The sequence below is a fragment of the Neovison vison genome, chromosome 12 (genome assembly GCF_020171115.1).
Source record: "Neovison vison isolate M4711 chromosome 12, ASM_NN_V1, whole genome shotgun sequence".
In the NCBI taxonomy this organism is placed as follows: domain Eukaryota; kingdom Metazoa; phylum Chordata; class Mammalia; order Carnivora; family Mustelidae; genus Neogale; species Neogale vison.
The window spans coordinates 72671041-72685641 of NC_058102.1; the positions used below are offsets into that span (position 1 = coordinate 72671041).

At 37.5% G+C, this 14601-nt stretch overlaps 1 protein-coding gene across 5 annotated transcripts in view; it reads left to right on the forward strand.

The window, feature by feature from the left end:
- Window positions 1–14601, forward strand: part of ABCC9 (ATP binding cassette subfamily C member 9) — a 138107-nt gene that overhangs the window by 89197 nt on the left and 34309 nt on the right. For all 5 annotated transcript variants that reach the window (XM_044227600.1, XM_044227602.1, XM_044227599.1 and 2 more), the window contains exons 25-30: window positions 3335–3431; window positions 5734–5963; window positions 6603–6751; window positions 6959–7028; window positions 9290–9447; window positions 13741–13833. In XM_044227600.1, the coding sequence (XP_044083535.1) occupies window positions 3335–3431; window positions 5734–5963; window positions 6603–6751; window positions 6959–7028; window positions 9290–9447; window positions 13741–13833 (797 nt within the window). The remainder of the gene's footprint in view (window positions 1–3334; window positions 3432–5733; window positions 5964–6602; window positions 6752–6958; window positions 7029–9289; window positions 9448–13740; window positions 13834–14601) is intronic.

A 14601-nucleotide genomic window follows, 5' to 3' on the forward strand; every position in this document is an offset into this window, starting at 1 on the left:
TGTAAGTAGTACTAGGTAGACTTAAACCCAGGTCCATATTCAATGTAATTCCAGTATAATGTTGTGTATGATATAAATATAACACTGAATGAGGTGAGAACTGAGTCAGAGACCAGACTAAGAGCAATGAAAGAATAGCTTGTGGTTGAGAGGTGAAGTTATCAACTGTATTAGCAATTTTTTAAAATGTTTTTTGAGTTGAGACTAGGAAGTGTCCAGAACTTGGTACTCCTGGTCAGGAATCAGCACTATAAAATGAAATTTTTGTATCAGCAAATTTCTGAGAACACGAAGAAATTAAAACACATTATTTCATAAAAGAATAAAAGGATCTATGTTTCAATAGAGAGAGGAAGATAAAAAGTCAGACAGACCCTAGGATTGCTCTGTCTTCTGTGTATTTGCTAAAGACCTCAAAAACAAACTCCTACGGAAGAAAAGACATATGTAAAAGTAGGAGTTTAAGTAGAATGGGACAAATTACAGAACCACTTAGATGAGGATATTCATTAAAAAAAAAATTACAAGGCACCATCAGCAAGTGCCCACTTAGGAATTATACCGTGAGAAACTTGATTGGGATAGCTCCAAATGACTTTTTTTTTTTTACAGTGACCAAGATGTCAGGGACAAAAGAATATGATGTAAGCTTAAGGAGTAGGGCCACTTATGGTTTACTTTGGAAAGAAGATAAAAAAAAAAAAAAAAAAAAAGAGAGAGAGAGAGAGATTTGTTGGCTTGATTTTATAATAATAGTGACTGTTAAACAAGCCTGGAAGAAAGTCCATTAAGTTGTATTTAGAAATGAAGTGATCACTTGGGATAGCATAGCTCTATAATTAAAGACACGTTACAGGGTTATAAATCAGTGGGTGGAGATATGGAGCAAGTTAGGGTGTGAACAAAGCGAATGCAGATGCAAGGTTGAACAGCAGCTGGTAGAAGCCAGAAAGAACAGTGCACCTGTCCAGAATCCTCACCTGGGTGTGGAGGAGGTTAATGCCACCCAGGGAAGGGCAGGCACTAGGAATTCATCTGAAGGCAGGGAGAGTCACACTGGGGGGTGGGGGGCGGGCAGGGGAAGGACAGTTTCTTGTTCACTTTGTTATGTGGCAGGGTCAGGTGTTTGGCAAGAACGCTGGTTCTCAACCAGGGTCCAGTTTGCTTGTTAGGGGACATTTGGCCACATTTAGAAACATTTTGGTCAGTCACAGCTGAGGGGCAGGTGCGACTAGTGTCTTGTGGGTAGAAGACAGGGGAGCTGCTAAGTGTCCTACAGTGCAGCCCCCACAACAAAGAGTTTTCTGACCAAAATGTCAACAGTGCCAAGGTCAAGAAAGGCTGACCTAGAGCCGGAGCAGATCAAGCAAGCAGAGAAGACCAGCAAAACAGAACATCCTGTCCCTGGGCTTTAGACACCACTGTCTGCTTAAGGCCTAAGGGGTCAACAAAAGAAACGTTACAAGGATAGTAATGAAAACTACAAGAAGGTGGAGGAGATAACACTTTGAGCTGATTTAAATATTACTAAGAATTCTAGTTTGGATGACATCATGATCTTCCTAATGTTATTAAGCAAAATAAACTAACATCATTTGATGTCTCCTCCCCCAGCCCTCACTTTAATCCGATCTATAACAGGCGCTCAAGAAATGCTTATTAAATTAATGAAGTGAAATTCACTTAAGTCAAATATCAACATAATTTAAAATATTTAACCTGTAATGAACTTAATATGAGCGTTTACTTATAAGAAAAATGAGTAAAGATTTCTTTTAAGTATCTGAGTTGTTCCATCTTTTGCTCACATAGCAGGAAGAATTGAACAGGGACCAAATCGGTTGTTTTCCAATGTGCAGGGTAATTTCATTTTATTACTCTGTCGGCAAAGGATCGAGTCAGCTTTAATTTTGTGTTTAAGCTCATGTACAAGCTAGTTTTCGTATCATTAGGCATAATTAAAAGCTGATAAATTGTCTCTGAAAAAAAAGCTATTCAAGAAACATATTAGCTTTTATTCTTTTTTAACCAAGAATCTGGAAACAATGAGCCTTCTAACAAGTCTCCTAAATCACACATGTTGTGTAATGCCAAAAGGAAAACAACAACCACCATGATCACTACTTAGAGACTGACCACTATGGGTTTATTTGTTTATTGATATAACAGTCAAACTGTGAGGGTGTGTGTGTGTGTGTGTGTGTGTGTGTGTGTGTGCATGTGAGCATATGCAGAAAGCCCTCAATTTACCAGATTCCAAAATTTTGTAGGTTGGTTGTTTGGAACTCAGAATGCATTTCCCCACAGAAACAAGGCTATGGTTAGTTTCCCATAGCAGCAGCTGATTTAACCCACAGTGTATTAAACTGATACTACCACTCCAATTCTGAAGCCAAGGGGACTTGGGTGTTGGAAGAAGAGGAATGGAGAAATTAAATTCTTCTCCCTGTCGTGAGCACACAAGTCTGAAGCAACTCTGAAAAATTCACAAAGTTTGTTTGGGGGAATGTTTCCCTTCTCCTTCTGCATATTTCCCCCTCCTCGGGCTTTCTCCTAAGTACCCTCATTTTTCATTTGCTTCAAAATTACTTACCTTCTTTCGCTGCCTATTGAAGTCGGTTGCTTTTGTGCAGCTACCCTAGTGAGATGTTAAGGAAACTCACTCTGACTTGGTAATTTACTAGAAGAGGGGATGAATGATAGTGCTTTACCTAGTCCAGAACTGCATGCATTTTTGAAGGAAATTATTTATTACCATGAATAAATCTTTAGTTAGACAATCATAGGGACTATCTGAATGTGATGTAAAGATAAAACAAGTAGGGGCGCCTGGGTGGCTCAGTGGGTTAAAGCCGCTGCCTTCGGCTCAGGTCATGATCTCAGGGTCCTGGGATTGAGTCCTGCATCGGGCTCTCTGCTCAGCAGGGAGCCTGCTTCCTCTCTCTCTCTCTCTGCCTGCCTCTCTGCCTACTTGTGATCTCTCTCTGTCAAATAAATAAATAAAATCTTTTTTTAAAAAAAAAGATAAAACAAGTAGTGGTGGTGAAATATGCCGTAAGGAGGTGTCCCTGCTCCTGGGGGTGGCGCCGTTGTGTTGTTGCTACTACCCTGGCTTCTCACTGCCCAACACCTCTGAGCTCTGAAGCCTTACAGACCTCAGATGTTGCCTCACAACTACTCCTACGACAGGAGTTGTGGATCTCTATAGAGAGCAGAGAGCCCAAGACTGGCAAAGATAACTAACAGTTGGTACGTATGGGTCACTGATGGGTGAGTCAAAACCTTCCTGCGGCTGTGAGCTCCTTGAATGACGGTAACATGGTGTTTACTGTAGGATATGGAAGCTGACCAGACAACTCTAGAGAGGAAAACCCTTCGAAGAGCCATGTACTCAAGAGAGGCCAAAGCCCAAATGGAGGATGAAGATGAAGGTAGACTTTTCTCTTCTATCTGAAACCTTCAAGTGGGACATGACTCCTTTACCTTGGCACCTGATCAACAGTATGCCCATGAAGAATAAAAAGCCACTTCGTAGGTAGAAAAGAACTAAGCCGAATATGAATACTGAAAATGAAAAGAATAGGAGCAAAAGAAAAGTATATATAATCCACCAACCAGCATCATGAGCGGTTTCTAAGTGTGTCTTAGTGTATTTGTGCTGTGTGAGAGAGGGCTGAGAGGCAAGTCCCGGTTTGTGATTAGACCTAGACCCTTGTTTTTATAAATTGGAAAGGACTAGTAGAATGACCAAGCCAAGTTATTAATAAAATGTCAGTCCTTCAGAAATAAGCAATAAATGGGAAATAGGAAGAAAATACTGTTTTGAAATATTTATATTTGAATCATTCAGTAAGTCCTCATGGAATTTTCGTAACAGTACAGCAGTGAAGAATAAGAGAATTCCACGAAAGCCATTTGTTATGTTTCAGTTTTCTGGATCTAATAAGGTATAGTAAAGAACAAAAGATTTCCTGGAATATATTGGAATAAGATGAAATAATTACATTGCCTTGACATGTGTTGCCAAGAAGTTTGTAAGATAAATCTCATATAATTCCATAGGGTAAATGCGCTATATTTCATGTTTCTTATACAGTTTTTGCTTAAGACTGCATTTTTACAAGCCAGTTAACAAAAAAAGAAAATTGTAATTTCAAGCTAAAGAGCACCAAGACATGCTACCTTTTTATACCAGATAGCTATTCAGTATTTCAGTAAATACTCATTGAGAGAATGAATGAATGGATTTTGCACTTCAATTCCTTAGATTTAAAAATATTTTTAAAGAATATCTGGTGCTGTAAACAGACATCAGCCTTTAGAATTTAAAACCAGTTATTTCTAATGTATTCTAAAAGTGGAGTCATGCCCACTTACGCTCTCCAGTGTTCCAGTGGTGAGTATATGGCTAGATACTCTACCCTGGGCTTGTTGGTTAATCCATTCTCTGGGGCATAAAATAACGTCGTACTACTTTCCTACAAAATAAAATGATGTAATGCATATTAAAGAGCCGAGTATGCTACGTATTTTTCACTCGGTTGCTATTCCTGGTCCTGGTCAGTATGTCTGTTCCAGCCACCAAGAAGGGAAGAAGGGAAGTAGTTGCACATATTGTTCCTAACCCCTTACCATCGGCCAGTTCATTACGTGGACAGATTAGGTACTGGGAGAAGGAAGAAATCTTGTCATTAGCTGGGCAGCCATAGGCAAGCTGAAATTTCAATTAGTATGGAAACAGTGAATGGATGTTGGGGAGACAGCAAGTTGTCTGGAAGTGAACTTTCATCACGTAGATTTCTAATCCTGCTCACACATTGAACCTACCCTTACCAAAGGACAGATTTTCTGAGACCTGTTCATTTACTTCATTTAGTTCAAAATATTGGGATCTTTGGTGATGCTCAGTCTTCCCATAGTATCCACATTTAGATTTCTGTGGTCTGATAACCTATAAATCAAAATTCCCTATCTTCCCTACCCATAACCTGCTCAGTATACAGTAGTAGAATACATAACAGGATAACTGCAGTGAAAATGGTCTTTGGAAAAGGAAAGGATGGGAAATGCACAACCGTTGCCAGACCACACAAATAATCAAATTTTGCCAGTGAGGAAATGCCGAAATTCTGTCTTCTTAGTGGAGTATGTTCTTAGGATAATCATCTTGGAGTTTCCAGATGGTTTAAACATCTGAGAGGAACTCCCTGATTATTGTCCTCTGTCCTCTGCCTTTGCTCTCTGGAAGATTTCTTCTTGCTCATGCCTCTCTGTGACCACATCTAAAATGGACCATAGAGAACAGAGATTATGCCCTCTTGGGCAATCCACAAATTTCAGAGTCAATCTCCTTCTGGTGAAGTTTTACAAATACAGAAATTTAGAGTTCAAAGAATTACGTATTTAAGGGCCAGACCTGTGGTTTCATTGGCAATATGGTTCTTTCAATAAGTTTGTAAACTTCTAGTCCACACTTCCTGTCAATTTGTTGTGTAATAAATTGGCAAATTATCTCATCCAGGCATAAATGTTGCTTCTTGTTTTGCTCATCCATTCATTTTTCGCCAATTTTTTCAATGGGTGTTTTTCCTGCTAAAAGCATTTAAGATTTCTAAGACTAACACTTGTATTTCTATAAATCTGAGGGGGATTTTTATATGCTTTTTTGTAAGGTAATATCAATTTTATCTACCTGTTGACTGAGGAGAGCTTAAACTAATATTTTACATGCAGAGGAAGAAGAAGAGGAAGATGAGGATGATAATATGTCCACTGTAATGAGGCTCAGAACTAAAATGCCTTGGAAAACCTGCTGGCGATACCTTACTTCTGGAGGATTCTTCTTGCTCTTCCTGATGATTTTCTCTAAGCTTTTGAAACATTCAGTCATTGTGGCCATCGACTACTGGCTGGCCACATGGACTTCGGAGTACAGTATAAACAATAGTGGAAAAGCTGATCAGGTATAGTGAATTCTGTTTTTAAATCATTAAGGGAATGAATATTGAGATTAACAGTGATACTTTTATTTAGTTTGATATTAATAGCCCAGTTTTTGTAATGATTCAGTAAGTTAACTAAAATAGGACCTGAAATGGAATGATCTGTCAAAACGGAAGCTATTTGGATTACTTTTGCATTTTTAAAGCTTATCATAAGAAACATTAAGAGATAATGTTTGGATTTGGATTCAGGGAAGGTATAAGCACATGATGTGTGTGTGTGTGTGTGTGTGTAACATATACATGGAACTTTTGTTGTTATTGTTTTGATGGTATTGATTTTAACTACTGACACCAACGTATTAGTTGGTCATTCTGAGATTAGGGATAGGAAGGATAAGCTCTACGGTGTAGAAAGCCAAGAATATTCCAAATCTGAAAATAGACTGTAATGCTTCATCGGCCCTTAGGCAAACCTTGGAAGAGGGTGAGGGAAACAAGTGGGGACAGGGTGGGGGTACTGTGTTTAGTCTCCACGAACTGTCTAAACTGATGCAAGATAATGAAGTTGAAAATATTGTCTGACTTTGATATTTTGTGTTCCAGTAAGAAGAAACTGATAATTTCATATTTGGGTTTTTGGTGTTGTTTGCTTTTTAGACCTACTATGTAGCTGGATTTAGCATACTTTGTGGAGCGGGTATTTTCCTCTGCCTTGTTACATCTCTCACTGTAGAATGGATGGGTCTCACGGCTGCCAAAAACCTTCACCACAATCTCCTCAATAAGATAATTCTTGGACCAATAAGGTAAAATTATTTCTTACTCCCCCACACGAAATCATAAAACACGAATCTTTAAATTTAAGCAAAGTGTGAAAATTTAGAGAGTGTATTTGGTCTTTGAGCAAATGAATAGGAACCTTCCCATTTTCTGGGCTCTAAGTTGTCCATTAGCAGTGCTCCGGTTCCAGACAGTTTAGGATGATCATACATTCCAATCTGTTTATTGCCTAGATTCTTTGATACCACCCCCCTGGGACTGATTCTCAATCGTTTTTCAGCTGATACAAATATCATTGATCAGGTGAGTGCTTCTGAGTTACTTCCAAGTTCAAAAACAACTTTTTCAGTATAAGATAAATAATATTTAAGATAAACCATGATTCCTATTAACAATAAAATATTTCTAAAACTTTAAGCCTATATGCACTCATATCAATATTATATGCACAACTGATTTCTAGAATAAAAACTTAAAGAAAAGCCTTAACTTGAAATAATGTATGCATGTAGAAGAGGATACTTAGAGAATCAGTGTGAAATAATAAACTAACATTTAGTTCTTAATTATAAAAAGGAATCATTTTGATCAATGTATCTCCAGTCACAACAAAATTCTTAAAGTTTAGTATCGATGAAGAGTGTCGCCCAGAAGCGAAGGATAGAAGGCCAAGCTGTCTTAGATGTCCTTTACTTCAACTAGACTGGCTCTTGACTAAGAAAAGCTTTAGATGGTATGATATTTTAGAGAGTATTCCAGGGATGCCGAGTTTATTTTAGATCCGTCTGCCTCTGGAAGTTTGTCCTGAACTTAAAGCCCTTAAACTCTAAAATTGGATCACTCCAAAAACAGACCCCTTAGGATAACTGACAGAAGAATCCATCAAATCCAGCGCTTGTCGTTTCGGACTTTTCGTAGTTACTATCAGAATATCTAAATTATCCCCAGTTTAGGAAAACAATGCTTGATGCATGCAGCTGACTAAAAAGTATACTGAAAATTTTTGATGTATTCTTTGGTGTTAGTCGCATTGCATCTAAAACACTTCATAAGGAATACATATGCAAAAAAGTAGAGACAACACAGTCTTTATTTGGAAGATGAAATGATTGCCACCTAGAAAGTTCAAGACAATTAGTACAATAAAAAGAACCAACTAGATTGACAGTTCAGAAGAGTATCTGCATAAAGTGTATGATATAAAATTCAGTAACTTTCTCTGCACCAATTAAAAAATTAAGTGAAAAATAAATACTACTCATAATAATAACAAAAACAAAAGTAGAGAGGAAAACTAATAAGAAGAAAAGAGATCCAACAATCCTAGAAATCTGAAAAATCCTGTATATACAGAGAATTCCCCTATTAGATACCCAGAAAACATTATAAAAATAGAGTACTCTGGTGATCACAGAAAACAAGTAGTTCAAAAGAATAAAATGGAGAACTCAGAAACACCAGCATATGGAGAAATTTAACACAGGATAAGTGTGGTTTCTGGAATCAGTAAGAAAAAGATTATTTTTTAAATAAAGGATGTTGGGACAGTTAGCTATCCATAAAATAAAAGCAAAAACTTATGGAATAAAGATGGCCATAGAAAGATATAAAACTATAAAATAAAATGTGGGAGAATGGTTTTAGAATTTTGGGGTAGGAATTAAGTAAGACACAAAATTCTGAATAAGGAAAAAAGCCAGCAGAAATGATTATATAAAATTTCAAACTTCTGTTGAACTAAAACCATCAAAGATGAATTTAAAATATAATAGATTTGGGGCACCTGAGTGGCTCAGTGGGTTAAGCCTCTGCCTTCAGCTCAGGTCATGATCCCAGGGTCCTGGGATCGAGCCCCGCATCGGGCTCTGTGCTCAGCAGGGAGCCTGCCTCCCTCCACCCCCCTTTCTGCCTGACTCTCTGCCTACTTGTGTTCTCTCTCTCTCTCTCTCTGTCAAATAAATAAATAAAATATTAAAATATATATATATATATATATATATATATATATATAATAGATTAACTGGGAGAAAAGCTGGAACATATGTAAAGCAAGAGGAAAACATCCATAACCTATAAAGACCATCTAAAAATCAACAAGGAAAATAAATAATCCAATCAAAAACATGTAAATGATATGAGCAAGCCAAATACAGAAAATTAATGTGAATTTCTTACAGAAGAGGAATAGCTAACTATGTTTTTAATAGTATACAGCTATTAAAAAAGAGGGAGATTTGTGTATGGTAACATGGGAAGATTTATAGACTATCTTATTCAGTAAAATAAATCAAGAACACATAGACAAATGAGATTTATTTCCATAAAATCCCCAAGATAAATTGACTGACAGAGGATAAGTAGATAGGTAGGGAAGTGGATAAAAATACTGAACTAAGGGAAGTGAGTGAAATTAAAGGAATGAAGAGTTGCTTACAATGAAAACGTTCATGTGCTACTTTGGTAAATAATTATATAATTTAACTTTAAAGTGAATATTTTATTGCACTGTAACCAATATTTTCTTTGAGCTCAAATATTTTCCGTTCCAATTACCTTCTTCACAGCACATCCCTCCAACTTTGGAATCTCTGACTCGCTCAACACTGCTCTGTCTGTCTGCCATTGGCATGATTTCTTATGCTACCCCTGTGTTCCTGGTCGCTCTCGTGCCTCTTGGGGTCGCCTTTTACTTTATCCAGAAATATTTTCGAGTCGCTTCTAAGTAAGTAAAACAAAGTTCTATTCATTTTCAAAAGCCTATGTATTTGATTTGCTGTGATCCAGATTTGCTATAGTGTTTTTCAAGATTAGGTATGAAATTTGGAAAAGCAATCTATTTTTAACACGATAAAACCTATATTATATTTCGTTTGGAGATTTATTATAATTGTTTCTGTAATTGGTTGTTAAATCTTGGATATTTATTAACATGTGGATTGACGTGTTGAGTTTTGAGTCCACAAACTATGCCAAATCTTTCATTCTGTGATCCATTTTCTGAACATGACATTGGCAGAAATCTTGTAAAACCGGATACACTTCCAAAGAGTAAGTGACTTCATATTCTATTCCACAGTGGGAAGAAAAGATAAAATATTGTAAAATGCTAAAATGCATTCTGTAAAAATCAGAAGAATTTAAAAAGGTTAAAGAGATAAGTCAGAGTGATGACTAGAAAAGGAGATAATCTTGAATATCTGATAGAAGGGCTCTAACTCCAAGAGATTGGAACTTTCCAGATTAGATAATTTAACACATACTTGAGTACCCAGCCAAATATAAATAAAAGTAGCCATGAATCTTACATTCTTCTATTAATATAAGATTTATCATTTGCTGAGATGTACTATATAGTTAAATGATATGTAGTACCAGTTGTTTTAAAATTAAATCGGAGTGGGAGACGAAGCATGAGAGACCAAGGACTCTGAAAAACAAACTGAGGGTTTTAGATTCGGGAGGGGGGTTGGGGGCATGGATAAGCCTGGTGGGGGATATTAAGGAGGGCATGTATTGCATCAAGTACTAGGTGTGGTACATAAACAATGAATCTTGGAACACTGAAAAAATTAAATTAAATTTTAAAAAAATTCCAGTTCAGCTTTGAAGGGTTGTTATAAATAATACAGTAAATTTATACCATTGCAATAATCACTTTATTGCAACAAACACTCAGTAGGCATTACAGCATTGAAAATAATTGTGTAAGCCATGTGGCAGGTGAAGGGATCCACCTGCCAAAAACCTGTTCTCAAGAAACTTAGTCCCTGTAGATAAGGTAATCCTTGTATGTGCATTAAGTGCTAGAATAAGAAGATAGATACTGAGTTTATTCAGTAAACTGAGGATATTTAATAGGACATGACTGCAAAGAAGATGACGAGAAATTGCGGAAGGTAACAAGAAAAGCCAAGATTGTAGTTGGGAACCTCTCAATATATCTTATAACAGTTTTTGATTTTAAAAATGTGGTTGTTTTCCCTCAGCTATGATTTGGGGGTCCTCCAATGTTAGAGATCTGTATTAAATCTAGAATGTTGGGGCGCCTGGGTGGCTCAGTGATTTAAAGCCTCTGCCTTCAGCTCAGGTCATGATCTCAGGGTCCTGGGATCGAGCCCCACATCCGGCTCTCTGCTCAGCAGGGAGCCTGCTTCCTCCTCTCTCTCTCTCTCTCTCTCTCTCTCTCTCTGCCTACTTGTGATCTCTATCTGTCAAATAAATAAATAAAATCTTAGAAAAAAATCTAGAATGTTTTTTCATTCCCAGCCTCATCTGCAAATTGAGACCAAAAGGGAAGAGTTAATCATGAGTTCACTTTTTCATTTATTCTGGTACCATTACTGACACTGCTTGCTGGAGAGGCAAGTTCAGTTACTTTATTTCTGTTGTTTCCAAATCTATTCTTGTCTTCTTATCACTAAATATTACAGTCATGTCTTACTTCAGTCACATATTCATTTGGGCTTATTTTTATCCCTTTGCAATACAAATTGAGGACAAAGACTAGGCAAACATTCCTAGTCCATTATAAATTGGATTGCAAATTATTAAATAAATAAATAATAAAAATTGCAGATTCTGTTCATTATAAGAAAGAACAATCTGTTACTAGCATTGATATTGCCTAACATATGAAGATGATCTTTTTTTTAAAAAGAGATTTATTTATTTATTTTACAAAGAGAGAACGAATGGAAGGGGAGGAGGGAGAGAGAATCTCAAACAGACTCCACGCTGATTGCAGAGCCGCATGTGAGGCACGATCTTGGGACCCTGAGATCAGGACCTGAGCTGAACCCAAGTTTCAGATGCTTACCCAACTGTGCCACCCAGGCACTGCATGGATGAGATGGCCACTTTGAAAGAATTAACACTGATAGTGGATTATCAAACATTCTTATTTGAAATTCTATGGAAGTGAACAAGTATAAGCACATGACATTTGGTTTCACAGACAAAAAACCTCTCTAGGGACACCTGGGTGGCTCAGTCGTTTAAGTGTTTGCCTTCGGCTCAGGTCATGATCCCGGGGTCCTGGAATTGAGCCCCACATCAGGCTCCCTGCTCCGTGGGGAGTCTGCTTTGGCCTCTCCTGCCTGCCGCTCAGCCTACATGTGCTCTCTCTCTCTCTCTGTCAAATAAATAAATAAATAATCTTAAAAACAAAACAAAGAAACCTTTCTAGAGGTTGAGCCTCTGCAGGACTCACTCATATTGAAAAACTCAGGCAACTTAACAGGCTGTTTTGTAAATACCAAAAGGAATTAAAGTGGGAGACAGGAATGTCATGGAATTTGGAATCTCTGAAATCAAAGACCTAATGTGTGGTTAGCTCTGTAAGGAAGTGTGAGTCCTACTTACAAGAATACAAGGTCAAGCTGTGCCCTCCCCTTCTTGGTTTCACAAAGCACAGTCTTATAAACAAGGGTTTCTCCATCCAAATTTTTTCCCTTCATTGCAAACCTCAAATGCAGTGACCACCTGTTACTTGTGTCAAATTGACAAATAGCCACTTAGTTTTATGGTTAAAGTAGCAAACTACTCACATTCCTTCATATTCGATTTCCTCCTCTCCTCTTTCTTTCCCTTCCCTCTTTCTTTCTGTCTCCTCTGCAGTTTCTAAAGAGGACAAATCCATTGTAGAAACTCAAAAGAGTTTTGCATTTGTTTGTGACACTACACAGGCAGCCCAGAATGGCCCAAGTTATGGTTGAAGATTATGAACAGTTTAATTCATTGACTCTGGAAGGTGAATGTTGATGCTGCAGCTCTAAACCCTCAACCCCAAAACCTAAAAAATGGCAGGAAAAAAAACTGAAAAGAAAAAAGAGGATTGTTTTGAAACATATGGTATAACACTTAGCCTATCTTCTAGAAATGTTAGCTTATGTGGCTTAAGGAAATGTTTTCATCACTAGTGTGCATCTTTATGAAAAGGATGATTCAGATGCTTGTCCACTAAATGTTCATTGAATATTATACATATATATGCACACACATATTTACATATATATATATATATATATATCATATACATATTATATGAATGTAGTTCCTCAGAGGACCAATGAAAAAAGTTCCATGAAGCGTGGAGGCAAGGAAGCAAATTCATTGTGGCCAAGGGCAAATTCATTGTCTTTTTCTTCAAATCCCTTTATTCCGTGTCCCCCACCCTGGTAAATAATACCGTCATTTGTCAAGTTGGCTAAGCTAGAAACAGCCAAGCCATATTTGACAATTCTCTCTTACTCACCCTGCTACCATTCATCGATTGTCGCAGTTTAGAAACCTACTTCCGGGAGACTGTCTCACAATCCTTCCCCTGTTTTAAATCTCATTAGAATCCCAGTAATTCGGAACTTTAAAAAAAAAAATCTCTGATGTAGAGTACCCTAACTCATTTACTCTCTTTCATCCTTTATAGCCGACCAAGTCATGTTGCTTAAGCACAGCCTGATCGTTTCATTTCTAGACTTCAGGGATTTTGTCCAAGTCACCCAGGACCCTCCACCACAAGTACCCTCTCTCCTTTACACAGTCTTTCCCCACTGCAGCACTCGCAAAGGATTCTGGGCACCACCCAGACTGAACTTGCCGTGTTCTTTAGTCTGCTGTGTTTGCCCTTATTCCCATAGCTGGAATGCACTTCTTGTTTTATTGAAGCCCTCCTCAAAGCTTAAGATTTGGCCTAAATTCCACATGTCCCCCCAAAATATTATTCACCTCCAAGGTAGGAGGTAATCGTCCTTTCCTCTGTGTCCCCATAGCAGTTTGCTATAGTTGTTGTACAAAGCAAGTAGTTTTTACAACGCAGTACATATGTGGCCTGAACCAAATTTCATTCTGTACTCATCTCTCTCTTCCTCTTTAGATTATAAGCTGTTGGGGTTTTTGTTAACTGGGTTCTAGGAGGAATTAGTTGCAATAACAAGGAAAAACCCTAATTTAGGATGAACACAGTAGCCTCTGAACCTGAATGCATCTGAAGTTAATTTTGCACTTCTCTCTGTTCTAGAGATCTCCAGGAACTTGATGATTCTACCCAGCTCCCTCTGCTTTGCCACTTCTCAGAAACAGCTGAAGGACTCACCACCATTCGGGCATTTAGGTGAGCAAAGATACTTTCATTTTGCTGATTAGGCAATCATATAATCAACAAATCTATCTGCAAATAACTGATAATTGCTACCATTTTTTGGATGCCTACTGTGTGGGCATGGCAGTGTTCTAAACTAGAAGAGGGAAAATACGGCAATAAATGTTCAGAGTTAGTCTAATTCTCTGAAATTTTGACAAACATAAAGAAAGAATGAAATACCATATTGGAAAGATACTAGCTGTGTAATGTAGACCTGTCTTGTCAATTCCCTAGCCTCAGTTTTCTTATCTGTGAAATGGAAAAATCAACTTTGCTTCCTAGGGACATTGGGCCGATTGACAAATACATGGAAAGCACTAATCATGGTGATTAGAAAAGAGGCATCCAATCAACAAGTTGTTGATAAGAATAAGAATATTAAGAACATTAAATAAGAATATTAATAATATTAATATATTAAAATAAGAATATTAATAATAAAAGAAATGCTACTAAAAATAAAATAAAATAAATACTACTATATCAAGTTATTTTAGGATTTAATCAGTTTTCTTCAATTTTTTTTTTAAGATTTTATTTGTCAGAGAGAGAAAGGGAGAGAGAGCGAGCACAGGCAGACAGAATGGCAGGCAGAGGAGAGGGAGAAGCAGGCTCCCTGCCGAGCAAGGAGCCCAATGTGGGACTCGATCCCAGGACTCTGGGATCATGACCTGAGCCGAAGGCAGCTGCTTAACCAACTGAGCCACCCAGGCGTCCCAGTTTTCTTCAATTATTACT